The sequence below is a fragment of the Moschus berezovskii genome, chromosome 1, assembly GCF_049115385.1.
Source record: "Moschus berezovskii isolate FMDL1 chromosome 1, NW_MosBer_1.0, whole genome shotgun sequence".
NCBI lineage: Eukaryota > Metazoa > Chordata > Mammalia > Artiodactyla > Moschidae > Moschus > Moschus berezovskii.
In genome coordinates this window covers 160,681,702-160,696,061 of record NC_142460.1, presented here as the reverse complement: position 1 = coordinate 160,696,061, position 14,360 = coordinate 160,681,702, and the positions used below count along the sequence as shown (strand labels likewise).

The 14,360-nt window shown below is 36.5% G+C and overlaps 1 protein-coding gene across 1 annotated transcript in view; it reads left to right on the top strand.

The window, feature by feature from the left end:
* DNAJC13 (DnaJ heat shock protein family (Hsp40) member C13) overlaps nucleotides 1–14,360 on the top strand; it is a 171,431-nt gene that overhangs the window by 114,559 nt on the left and 42,512 nt on the right. The window contains exons 35-40 of the mRNA XM_055413675.2: nucleotides 847–925; nucleotides 2,857–2,992; nucleotides 5,044–5,228; nucleotides 5,648–5,722; nucleotides 7,049–7,168; nucleotides 9,476–9,655. Of these exons, the coding sequence (XP_055269650.2) occupies nucleotides 847–925; nucleotides 2,857–2,992; nucleotides 5,044–5,228; nucleotides 5,648–5,722; nucleotides 7,049–7,168; nucleotides 9,476–9,655 (775 nt within the window). The remainder of the gene's footprint in view (nucleotides 1–846; nucleotides 926–2,856; nucleotides 2,993–5,043; nucleotides 5,229–5,647; nucleotides 5,723–7,048; nucleotides 7,169–9,475; nucleotides 9,656–14,360) is intronic.

Genomic DNA, 14,360 nt, shown 5'->3' with positions numbered 1-14,360 from the left:
ACGATATAGGATGAGATGATTGGGTGGCATCATGGACTCAATGGACATGAGTTTGAGCAAGCTCTGGGAGTTGGTGATGGACAGGGAAGCCTGGTGTGCTGCAGTCCATGGGAATGCAGAGTCAGACACGACTGAGTGACTAAACTCAACTGCAAGTTATAATAACTTAGAATTATAGTTTGAAGTGACATTTTGGAAAGTTGGCTTAAAAACAATTCTTAGTTATTTGAACCCCAAATATGGTTTTGTAATTTGAAGTGAATATGGTAACCTTGTATAGGCAATTTTTTTTTTTTAATGATAAAGGTAATACATAAGAATAATCTTTATCGATGATCCTACATACAGGGCAGCAAAGGCTACTCAGATGTAAAGAACAGACTTTTGGACTCAGCAGAAGAAGAGGGTGGGATAATTTGAGAGAATAGCATTGAAACATATATATTACCGTATATAAGATAGATAACCAGTGCGAGTTTGATGCATGAAGCAGGGCACCCAAAGCTGGTGCTCTGTGCAAACCTAGGGGGGATAGGGTGAGGGAGGAATTGTGAAGGAGGTTCAGGATGGAGGGGACACATGTATACCAATAGCTGATTCATACTGATTTATGACAGAAACCATCACAGTATTGTAAAGTAATTATCCTTCCATTAAAATAGATAAATTTAAAAGATATTTTTTAAAAAAGAATAATCTTACTTAAGTCTTACTGATTTAATTAGGTGCCTAATATATGATCATACACAATAAAAGTAAGGTTCTTAAAATAATCATTTTAGATGATTGTATAAATATTTTTCATGCACGTTACTCAATTCATGAAACAGTTTTCCTATTTTGCAGGCATGATGAGAGCAAAATTAGAAAAGCTTACTTCAGACTTGCACAGAAATATCATCCTGATAAGAATCCAGAAGGGAGGGTATGTACTGCCTTTGGAATTAGGGCCTTGGGGTTGACTTGTTTTTGTTCTACTGCTGTTTCAGGTAGAGAAAAGATATACTTATGCACCAGTGTCTGCCTCATAATATATGTCTGCTGCTGCTGCTGCTAAGTCACTTCAGTCGTGTCCGACTCTGTGTGACCCCATAGACGGCAGCCCACCAGGCTCCCCCATCCCTGGGATTCTCCAGGCAAGAACACTGGAGTGGGTTGCCATTTCCTTCTCCAGTGTGTGAAAGTGAAAAGTGAAAGTGAAGTCACTCAGTCGTGTCTGACCCTTAGCGACCCCACGGACTGCAGCCTACCAGGCTCCTCCATCCATGGGATTTTCTAGGCAATAGTACTAGAGTGGCTTGCCATTGCCTTCTCCGAATATATGTCTAGTATATGTTAAATTAACTTCTGATCGACGTGCTCATGTTTTTTGCATAAATGGTCACCTCTCCTTTTATCAGAAGGACTGCTCTTTGACTAGTGTGAATATGTTCAGTTGTGTCTGACTCCTTGTGATCCCATGGACTGTAGCCCACCAGGCTCCTCTGTCCATGAAATTTTCCAGGCAAGAATAAATAATACTCTAGCAGATTGCCATTTCCTTCTCCAGTGGGTCTTTCTGACCTAGGGATCAAACCCACATTTCTTGGCGTCTCCTGCATTGGCAGGCGGGTTCTTTATCAGCTGAGCCACTGGGGAAGCATGACTAGTAACTTAGAGTTTTTATTCTCTTTCCTTACCCATGTTTGTTTGAAAATTAACTCTAATGAGCTGTCACATGAGTAATTGAAGACAGCCAAGAGATGGGTGAACATAATTCATTTGTCGGTGATCCATTGCCACTCAGGTTGCTTTGGGTAATTTATTTTTTTCTATTGACATCCGACTTCTTATGACTGTTAATGAAAAAACAGAAAATTTGATTCAGAGTTAAAGTCATCTGCTGCCAGCATTCCCTGATCTTGTCTTTTGCAACTTCCTACTATAATGCCAGTAGACACTCATAAAATCACATAAGGACCACTATAACTAATGCTCATAGTTCGTTGCTAGAAATTTCAGGTAGTTTCCCCTGATTCAAGGCTAGTGTTTTTTACTAGAGATAGGCAGTATTCCTGAGTAGGAAGATAGCGTTGGAAAAAACATTACTTTTATGTACTTAAGGTGGTTTTAATCAAAAAACCTGGGACATTTTTTGAGAAATTTAAAGCAGGTCAGATTAATCTAGGAAAGAAAACAATCAATATAGGAAGAAATTTTGAAATCAGTATTAAATTTCTAGACTTAAACGACCAGGTACTAAGTATTCTGTAAAACTACAATAGTAATACAGTATTCTATTGGCACAAAGATCAACATATAGATCAAGGAACATTATAGAATAGTAATTAAGAGCATGGATATAGGAATCAGACATGCATGTGAGGCTTAGCTCTGTCAGCAATGGGCTTTGTGACCTTAGGCAAGTTATGTAACGTCTTCTTAAAAATGAGGTTAATAAGGGTACATACCTTATATAGTGTTTTGAGAATTATGTGAAATAATGTATGTAAAGCACTTAGCACAGTGCCTGCCATAGTGCTCAAAAGATAGTACCTCTTATAATAACTATTTTTATAATAATTCAGAAACTATATCTGGTGTGTATGAATTTAATATAACATATATGGTATAAGCCAATGAAGAAAAAATTTTCAGTAAATGGTATTGAGATCATTGAATATCTTTTTTGGGGAAAAAAAAAGTTGTTTAATCTGAAAAGTAAGCCACCTAAATTATAGTTGGAATGAATTCCTTAATATAAAAAACAGAACAAAATAGTAACTAAAGTTATTAGTAAAATACAAACTAGCTGTGTTCTTAGTTGTAATTTTAGATATTCTGAATTAAAGGTTGATTGTCTTTGGTTACATACAGGATATGTTTGAAAAGGTAAATAAAGCCTATGAATTTTTATGTACCAAATCAGCAAAAGTTATGGATGGACCAGATCCAGAGAATATAATTTTAATTCTGAAAACTCAGAGCATTCTCTTCAACCGTCATAAAGAAGGTGAGGCATGTGTTATGATTTTTTCCTCCAGCTAATTCTACCATGTTCCTTGTTTCTGCCGCTTATTTCTTTTAGGGGGGAGGTTAATATTTTTTTTTATTATTATATTTTAAAACTTATTTTTAATTGGAGAATAATTGCTTTACAATGTTGTGTTGGTTTCTGCTGTACAACACTGTGAGTCAGCCATAAGTATACATATGTCCCCTCCCTCTTGAACCTTCCTCCTACGTATTTCTAATTACTTATGCAGAAGACTCTTGGAATTCCATTTTAAAGACAGTAAAAGAGTAGTTTTCTGTAGTTAGACCCAAAATGTTTGTTTTATACGTTCCAGTTCTTGCCTATGTTTTTCAGTAGTTTACATTCTCAATAAGATTTCATTGTTCCTTCTTGAAGGACATTTCTATTCTGTGGAGGTACTTGGTTAGTTTTGTCTTTAGCCATTTAATAATAAATATATTAAATGAGATCTAAAATGGACCTGGAATTTAAGGATCACGTCTTTTGTAAGACTCCACCTATCCATAAACCTCTAAGGGCTGAAAAATATCTAGGGCACTCTGTTTTTTAAAAAGCAACAGAGCTTCCTTGGTAGCCCAGTGGTTAAGAATCCGCCTTCCAATGCAAGGGACACTGGTCTGATCCTTGGTCTGGCAATGTTTCACACGCCTTAGAGCAACTAAGCCTAGTGCCAAACTGCTGAGCCCATGCTCTAGAGCCTGCAAGCTGTAACTGCTGAAGTCCTTGCACCTAGAGCCATGCTTCCGAACAGGAGAAACCACCACAGTGAGAAGCCACACATTGCTTTTTGCAACTGGAGAAAGCCCGTGTGCAACAATGAAGACTCACCACAGCCAAAAAATTAAATAAATCTCAAAGAAAAAAAAGGCAAGAGAGACTTTTCAAATGATTGTATATATCCCCTCACACTTCATTTTCTGTGGTAGCTCTCAAAATCCTCTGATCTTGTGGAACACTTTGAAAATTTTATAAATGACATAGGTGTGATTTTAAGGTACAGGTTATCAGGAATTTCCAGTGTTGTTTTCAGGGTGATTTGTGGTAGCCTAACAGTAGCAGCCAGAAAGCTCAGAGCACATTGAAAATTTTTTAGACTTTGTTGGGGAGATTGAATTTAGGTTCAGTATAATAGGTGTCTGTTGGCTTGGAACTAAACTTGTCTTAGACACAAAATGGGAAACCTATTTGTTCTGTAGGATGATGGTAGAAAAGAGAGAATAATGAGAGATCTGAGATAAACAGGAGTGTTGGGTAATTTAAGAAAAGATTCCAGTTTATTGGAGGGGACATCATGGGGATCGAGCAGCTTGGACATTAGAGCAGTGATTAATTGATTCAGTTTTGCGTATAAACTCAACAGAAAGCATTTGTAAAACATTTAGTTACATGACATTTATCACTAATGAGAATGAATTTAAAGAAGTCTTTTTCAAACCATTGGTTTGTTTTTTGGCTGATAACTCTATTTTAGCCACCATAGTGCAGCTGTAGCTCATTTTATGTATTTTCAAGATGAGAATTTTTTTTTCACACTGTCTTCTACTTTTCACAAAGGGAGTTTATACTCAGTAAGTTCTGGGGTAGGGAGTCCTCATCTGATAGAACTTAACATTAATCCATTCACTCTTTTTCTTATGTATGTATGTGTTAGGACTACCAGGACCAGTTCCAAGGGGCTTTTTTTTAAAGCTGTCTTAAAAATGTGTTAATTTAAAGTGGATTATTGGTCATTCTCAAAAGGTAAAAGTTACAAAGATCACATGGACCATTCAGAAAGTAGATACTCTGTGAAGGATCAAAACCACTATACACAAAGTTTAATCTACCAGGAAATGCTCTTTTTCTAGTGGAAACATTTTAGAGAGGTCAACCAAACAAGTTTGCTAATAGAAAAAATCCAAGGTATTTGTGCTTAGTTTAATTACTTTATATAAACTAGAGTTAGGAAATAGTTAAGATGTTGACTGTTTTAATCTTTTTTTTTTACAGTGTAATTAAAAGTTAACTTAAAACCATGATTATTTCAGATTTACAGCCTTATAAATATGCAGGATACCCCATGCTAATCAGGACTATAACAATGGAAACTTCAGATGACCTCCTTTTCTCAAAAGAATCACCATTGTTGCCTGCTGCTGCAGAGCTGGCTTTCCATACGGTTAACTGCTCAGCCCTCAATGCTGAAGAGCTTAGACGGGAGAATGGAATTGAGGTAATATGGAATGATCTCTGTCCTTGTCTTAAAGCTAGTTTAGGCAATTTGTCTCTTAGCAATAAAGAATTCACCAAGTATAAATACAGTTGATACAGTTTCTTTAATTTATTGCAACAGATAACCATGTTCTTTATACTCTAATGCCAAAATTAAAATAAATAGAACCTTATTGCATAACATGAATTGGAGAATATTGGGTTCAAAATTGGCGAACTTAATATTACTTACAAAATAGTGTAATAGGATGCTTTTAAAAAACTGCAAGGTTCTTTGTTTACTTGTTTATTTAACAAATGTTAATTGAGCCAACATTTATTTGCCAAGTTTCTAATACTAGAAGGTTAATTAATGTTTTATTCCTAGCAGAGGAGGCTTTTCAAACTTCGAGAGTTAACGGCAGACTTCTTTCTCTGCAGGTGTTACAAGAGGCGTTTAGTCGCTGTGTGGCTGTCTTGAATCGTTCTAGTAAACCAAGTGACATGTCAGTACAGGTAAAGGCTGAAACACACTATTCCAAGAAAGTTACCCTAGACTAGTAGTTCAGACATTAGGTCTGTTTTAAGAATCACTTTGAGGGCTCATTAAAACCTGGGTTGCTGAGGTCTGCCTCCCAGGTCCTCTGCCCAAAGTTTCTGATTCAGAAAGTCTAGGGTAGGGGTCTGAGAATACTTTTTTAACAAAATTCTGAGATGATACTGATGCTGTTATTCTATGTATCTCACTTTAATAAGCACTGTGCTAAATCGTATGTAATCTGTTGGCTTAATTTTTTTCACTTATAATAGAGAGTGATATAATGAATCCCATGTCCCCTTTACCCAGTTTCAACCATCTGCAATTTTTCCATTTTTGTTTCACTTATCTTCCATCCCCTTCCTTAATTCCTTCTTTACTTCCCACTCCCATAGCTTGTGTTTTCATTTTCTTCTTTTCTGTTGAATTTTTTGGTAGAAGATCCATCAGGAACATTAAGATCACTGTAAAATGCATCTTTTTGACCTTTTGTGTATGCCAGCAAAATTTAGAATATAAAACAATTCAGTACAGGCTTTTGAGTTTCATCCTTATTTTTATTAAGTATAGTACATTATTAAAATTCAGGGCAAAAATACTTTAATCCAGAAGTTGGCAAACTTTTTTTTATAAAGGGCTAGAGGGTGATTATTTGAGACATTCAGGTTACATATAGTCTGTTGCATATTTTTTAAATTATTTATTTATTTTTGGTTGGACTGGGTCTTTGTTGCAGATCATAGGCTTTCTCCTTGCGAAGAATGGGGGCTTCTCTTTATCATGGTGCACAGGTTTCTAATTGCGGTGACTTCTCGTTGCTGAGCACCGGTGCTAGGGTGCACGGGCTTTAGTAGTTGCTGCTGGAGGGCTCTCGAGCGCAGGCTCAGTAGTTGTGGCACATGGACTTTATTGCCCCACGGCCTCTTTCTGGACCAGGGGTCAAGCCTGTATTCCCTGCATTGGCAGATGGGTTCTTGTCCACTACCACCAGGGAAGTCCTGTTGCATGTTTTTATTTGTAACTTTTACAACTTTCCAAATGTAAAAGCTAAGGCTTCCTGGCCATACAAAAACAGATCATGGTTGACTTGGCCTGTTGGCCGTATAGTGGCCATGGTTTGCCAACCCTGCATCTATAGGGTATCCTAACCAGAAATACTAATAATTCAATAGAAATGTTCTGTTTAATTTTGGAGCGTCATGTATATCATTAAACATTATTACGAATCTCTGCTGATTTGATCTCCACTGTCTTAAACAGGAATGCACATGTGACCTTTTTTTCCTCTGTTGTGTTATTTACAGGTGTGTGGACACATAAGCAGATGCTATAGTGTGGCTGCTCAGTTTGAAGAATGCCGAGAGAAGATGACAGAAATGCCTGGCATCATCAGGGATCTCTGTCGGGTGCTCTATTTCGGCAAGGTAGAAGTTATGTTTACTGCTTTCTGGATTCAGTCAGCAATGAGTTTTCTCGTCAAGTAGCCAGTCCTCAATTAAGTTGTTTTCCTAAAATTATTTTCAAGTAAATGACATGGATCTCTAAAAACATTTTTCACTGCATCCTTGCTGTAAATGATGACTTTGTTCCTGGGCTGGCCCACAAAGAATAAGACAAGAGTGACATATCTAGATGGAAGTTGGTTTCCTCTGAACATTTGAACAGAAGCAGGGAAGCAAGAGAGAAGACCAAACTAAATCAGTCTAATGAAAGTAAAAGATTATGTAAACTTAAAGAGTCAAGTCACTGCATGGTGAAAAGGCCATCGGGATCTGAGAGCTTGCTGTTTCTTCCCAGTCCAACACTGCTGAGGGAGGTTGACTATGGGTGATGGGATAAGTGACTGGGACGGAAAGAGATTCTCTGGTAACTGAGCAGAGTGACAGTTGTGTTGGAATAGAATAGGGTTAGGCTGCTGATCCTGGGCTAAGGTACCTAGAAATAAGGAATCTGATGAAAACACGTCCCCAGCTATATTTACTTGACATACTTAGATGTATCTAATAAGAATAGAAATGCTGGTATAAAGAAGTAAATCTGTACATCTACACTAAAGACTTCATTGATACACTTAAGATCACTGGCACATGCATTGCTACTAATGCCTTATCACTGTTTTTAAAAATATAAGAAGTGAAACAAAACAGTATTCTCAAGTCTTTAACACTAACTGGATTCAAAGATAGTAATTCTGGTACAAATCAAATCCACACTGAGGTATCACCTCACTTTGGTCAGAATGTCTATCGCCAAAAAGTCTACAAATAATAAATGCTGGAGAGGATGTAGAGAAAGAGATCCCTTGCATACTGTTGTTGGGAATGTAAGTTGGTGTAGTATAGCCACTATGGAAAACAGCATGGAGGTTCCCTAAAAAAACTGAAAATAGAGCAAGAATACTGAAGTGGGTAACCATTCCCTTCTCCATGGGATCTTCTCAACCCAGGGATTGAACCCATGTCTCCTGCATTGAAGGTAGATTCTTTACTGCTTGAACCACCAGGGAAGCCCCAGAGCTACCATATGATCGAGCAGTTCCACTCCTAGGTACATATCTGGAAAACTGAACACAGTAATTTGAAAAGATATATGTGCACCCAGTTTTCATAGCACTATTCATAATAGCCAAGGCATGAAAACAACCCAGGTGTTCATCAACAAACAGTTGGCTTAACACACACACACACGCACACACACACACACTGTATATTCACACACAAATACACAATGGAATGTTATTGAGCCATAAAAAAGGAATGAAATATTGCCATTTGAAGCAGTGTGAATGACCTAGAGAATATTACGCTTAGTGTAACAAGTCAGACAAAGACAAGCACTGTATGATATCACTTATGTGTGGAATCTAAAAAATAATACAAATGAACATATATACAAAATAGAAACAGTCTCACAGATATAGAAAACAAACTTATGATTACCAAAAAGAAAAGGAAGAGGGAGGCAAGGAGGGACGAATGAGGAGAACAGGATTAACAAATACAAACTGCTACACATAAAATGGGCTTCTCTGATAGCTCAGTTGGTAAAGAATCTGCCTATAGTGCAGGAAACCCCGGTTTGACTCCTAGATTGGAAATATCTGCTGGAGAAGGGTTAGGCTACCCACTCCAGTATTCTTGGGCTTCCCTTATGACTCAGCTGGTAAAGAACCCACCTGCAATGTGAGAGACCTGGGTTATATCCCTGGGTTGGGAAGATCCCCTGGAGAAGGGAAACGCTACCCACTACAGTGTTCTGGCCTGGAGAATTCCATGGACCGTACAGTCAGTATGGTTGCAAAGAGTCAGACATGACTGAGTGACTTTCACTTTCATTCATAAAATAGATAGGAAGGATTTGTTATCCAGTTGTATATAACACAAAGACTTATACCCAATATCTTGTATTAACCTATAATGTAATATAATCTCCCAAAAAATTGAATCTCTGTGTTGTATACCTGAAACTAACACAATATTGTAAACAACCATGCTTCAGTTTTCAAATTAATTTTTTAAAATAGTAATTCTGTGTCTTGTCACATGGTTACTTTAATTTTAGGTTTTAAATGATACAGGACTCAGTTATAAACCAGAATAAAAAGTATAAGAGGAGGTAAACACACGTACAATAAAATAGTTAAGTAGCTTCTCATACATTCACAGTCTCTCTTGGGAGCTTTTTTTTAAAATCCATTTTTTTTTTTTAAATTCCATTATTTTTATTCCCAGAGTATTCCAAGAGTGGCTGCCCTTGGGGTAGAATGCGTCAGCTCTTTTGCTATGGATTTCTGGCTACAGACACACCTATTGCAAGCTGGAATTTTGTGGCATCTGCTTGGTTATCTGTTTAATTATGACTACACCCTGGAAGAGAGTGGTATTCAGAAAAGTGAAGAAACAAACCAGCAGGTAACCTGAACATTGCTTTAAAACTGAATTTGAACCCAAACTGTAGATTAATGCAAAGCCCTTGGTATCTGGAGCCCTCAAGGCATAAACCATTTTTCAAGATTATTAAGTTTATTGTTTTTTAAGCCCCAAATCTTTTTATCTTAACCACTTATCCCAAAAGGATTCAAGACAGTGGAATTTGCAAGAGCATATACTGGGCATAACTTAATCTTTTCTTTCTTACTCAGAATCACCTTTATGATTGCAGAATTATGGTTGTATATCACCGGGAAGTGATAACAGTGCTGTTGAGGCTTGCTTGCCTAAACACTTGAGAACTTACTTGATTTTTACAGATATTTTTTCTGTCACTCCTTTCTTATTCATTATTCATATTGTGAGTATGTGCCTCTCGTGATCAGATCTACTTAATCATCTCTTGTTCCCCATCCTATCCCCCAGGGTGCTTCTTCCAGTTATCTACAAGTTACTGTATTGGATATGACTACATAGATCCTGATTTGTCTTTCATATAAATAGAAGAATAAGCTGTAATGCATAAACATTTTTTAAATCATTTTTTAATTATAAATTATTTATTTTTTAATTGAAGGATAATTGCTTTACAGAATTTTGTTATTTTCTGTCAAACATCAGGGTGAATCAACCATAGGTATACATATGTCCCCTCCTTCTTGAACCTCTCTCCCATCTCCCTCCCCACCCTGCCCCCTAGGTTGGTATAGAGCTCTTCTCTTTGAGTTCCCTGAGACATACAGCAAATGCCCATTGGCTGTCTATTTTACATGTGGTAATGTAAGTTACTCTCTCCATACATCTCACCCTCTCTTGTCCTCTTTCTGTGTCCATAAATCTGTTCTTTATGTCTGTTTCTCCATCGCTGCCCTGCAAATAAATTCTTTGGTCCAATCTTTTTAGAGTCCTTATGTATGTATTAGTATATCGTATTTATCTTTCTCTTTCTGACTAACTTCACTCTATATAATAGGCTATAGGTTCATCCACCTCATTAGAACTGACTCAAATGTGTTCCTTTTTATGGCTGAGTAATACTCCATTGTGTATATGTACAGAATTTCTTTATCCATTCATCTGTCGATGGACATCTAGGTTGCTTCCATGCTCTAGCTATTGTGAATAGTGCTTCAGTGAACATGGGGGTACATGTGTCTTTTTCAATTTTGGTTTCCTCAGGGTATGTGCCTAGGATTGGGATTGCTGGGTCATATTGTGGTTTTATTCCTAGTGTTTTACAGAATCTCCATACAGTCTTCAATAGTGGCTGTATCAATTTACATTCCTTCCAACAGCACAAGAGCATTCCCTTTTCTCCACACCTTCTCTAGCTGATGATGGCCTTTCTTACCAGTGTGAAGTGATATTGCATTGTATTTTTGATTTGCACTTCTCTAATGACGAGCGATGTTGAGCATCTTTTCATGTATTTGTTAGCTATCTCTATGTCTTCTTTGGAGAAATTTCTGTTTAGGTCTTTTCTCCTACTTTTTGATTGAGTTGTTTTTTTTTCTGGCCTTGAGTTATACGAGCAGCTTGTGTATTTTGGAAATTAATCCTTTGTTGTTTCATTTGCTATTATTTTCTCCCATTCTGAGGGTTGTCTTTTCACCTTATTTATAGTTTCCTTTGATGTGCAAAAGCTTCTAAGTTTAATCACGTCCCACTTGTTTATTTTTGTTTTTATTTCCGTTACTCTAGGACACGGCTTGTAGAGCATCTTGCTTTGATTTATGTCATCAGTGTTGTGGCTATGTTTTCCTCTAAGAGTTTTATAGTTTCTGGTCTTACATTTAGGTCTTTAATCCATTTTGAGTTTATCTTTGTGTATGGTATTAGGAAAGTGTTCTAATTTCATTCTTTTACATGCAGCTGTCCAGTTTTCCCAGAACCAATTATTGAAGAGAACTATCTTTCCCCATTGTATATTCTTGCCTCCTTTGTCAAAAATAAGCTACCCATTGGTATGTGGGTTTATTTCTGGGCTTTCTGTCTTGTTCCATTGGTCTATATGTTTTTGTGCCAGTATCATACTGTCTTGATGACTGTAGCTTTGTAGTATAACCTGAAGTCAGTAAGGTTGATTCCTTCTGCTCCATTCTTCTTTCTCAAGACTGCTTTGGCTATTCGGGGGTCTTTTGCATTTCCATATGAATTGTGTGATTTTTTTGTTCTAGTTCTATGAAAAATGCCATTGGTAATTTGATAGGGATTCCATTGAATCTGTATACTGTCTTTGGTAGTATAGTCATTTTCACAATATTGATTCTTCCTACCCAGTAACATGGACTATCTCTCCATTTGTTTATGTCATCTTTCATTTCTTTCATCAGTGTCTTAATAGTTTTCTGTATGCAGTTCTTTTGTCTCCTTAGGTAGTCATATTCCTAGATATTTTATTCTTTATGTTGCAGTCGTGCATGGGATTGATTCCTTAATTTTTCTGATTTTTCATTGTTAGTATATATGAATGCAAGTGATTTTTGTGTACTGATTTTCTGTCCTGCGACTTTGCTAAATTCCCTGATTAGCTCTAGTAATTTTCTGATAGTATCTTTAGGGTTTTCTGTGTATGGTATCATGTCATCTGCAAACAGTGAGAGTTTTACTTCTTTTCCCATCTTCATTCCTTTTATTTCTTTTTCTTCTCTGATTTCTGTAGCTAGCTCTGTTGAATCCTAGGGGTGAGAGTGGACACCCTTGTCTTCTTCCTGATCCTAGGGGGAATGCTTGTAGTTTTTCACCATTGCGAATAATGTTTGTTGTGGGCTTATCCTATATGGCCTTTACTATGTTGAGTTGGTTCCTTTTGTGCCCATTTTTTGAAGAGTTTTAATCACAAAAGGGTGCTGAATTTTGTTAAAGGCTTTCTCTGCATCTATTGAAATTATCATACGTTTATCTTTCAATTGGTTTATATGGTGTATCACGTTGATTGATTTCCCTATATTGAAGAATCCTTCCATCCCTGGAATAACCCAACTTGATCACGGTGTGTGAGCTTTTTAATGTGCTGTTGAAATCTGTTTGCTAGAATTTTGTAAAGGATTTTTGCGTCTGTGTCCATCAGTGATATTGGCCTGTAGTTTTCTCTTTTTTGTGTTCTCTTTGTCTGGTTCTGGTATCAGGGTATTGGTGGCCTCATAGAATGGGTTTGGAAGTGTTCCTTCCTCTGCAGTTTTTTGGAGGAGTTTTAGAAGGATAGGCATTAGTTCTTCTTTAAATGTTTGATAGAATTCACCTATGAAGCCATATGGTCCTGGGCATTTGGTTTTTGGGAGATTTTTTTTAATCACAGTTTTTATTTCAGTGCTTATAATTGGATTTTTCATAATTCCTATTTCTTCATGGTTCAGTCTTGGAAGATTGAACTTTTCTAAGAATCTGTCCATTTCTTCCAATTTATCCATTTTATTGCCATATAGTTGTTCATAATAGTCTTATAATCCTTTATATTTCTGCATTGTCTGTTGTAACCTTTCCTTTTTCATTTCTAATTTTGTTGATTTGATTCTTCTCTCTTTTTTCATTTATTTCTGCTCTGATCTTTATGATTTCTTTCCTTCTGCTAATTTTGGGGGTTTTTTTAAATTCTTTTTCCGGTTGTTTTAGGTATAAAGTTAGGTTGTCTGATTTTTTTCTTGTTTCTTGAGGTAGGATTGTACTGCTATAAAATTCCCTCTTAGAGCTGCTTTTGCTGCATCCCATGGATTCTGAGTTGTGTTTTCCTTGTCATTTGGTTCTAGGAATTTTTTGATTTGCCTTTTGATTTCTTCAGTAACCAGTTTGTTATTTAGAAACGTATTGTTTAATCTCCATGTGTTTGTGTTTTTTACTTTTTTTTTTCTTTTTTCTTGTAATTGATATCTTGTCTCATAGCATTGTGGTCAGAGAAGACGCTTTATACGATTTCAATTTTCTTAAATTTACTAAGGTTAGATTTATGACCCAAGATATGGTGTATCCTGGAGAATGGAATGTTCCATGTGCACTTGAGAAGAAGGTATATTCTTCTGTATTTGGATGGAATGTCCTGAAGATATCAAGGAGATCCATCTCATCTAATGTATCATTTAAGACTTGTGTTTCCTTATTAATCTTCTGTTTTCATGATCTGTCCATCATTGTAAGTGGGGTGTTAAGGTCTCCTATTATTGTGTTACTGTCAGTTTCTCCTTTTATGTCTGTTAGTGTTTTTTTAATGTGCTGAGGTGCTCCTGTGTTGGTTGCATAGATAGGTTTGCAATTGTTATGTCTTCCTCTTGTACTGATCCCTTGATCATTAGGTAGTGTCCTTCCATATCTTTTGTAATATTCTTTAAGGTCTGCTTTGTCTGATGAGGATTGCTACTCCAGCTTTCTTTTGGTTTACATTGGCATATATTTTTTTTTACATGGATTATATTTTTCCATCCTCTCAGTTTCAGTCATTATATGTGTCTTTAGGCCTGAAGTGGGTTTCTTCTAGACAGCATATATATGGGTCTTGTTTTTGTATCCATCCAGCTGTCTGTGTCTTTTGGTTGGAGCATTTAATCCATTTATTTTTAAGGTAATTATTGATATATTTGATCCTATAGCCATTTTCTTGTTTGGGTTTTTTTTTTAAGATCTTTTTCTTCTCTTGTGTTTCCTAACTATAAGTCCCTTTAACATTTGTTGTCAAGCTGGTTTGGTGGTACTGAAT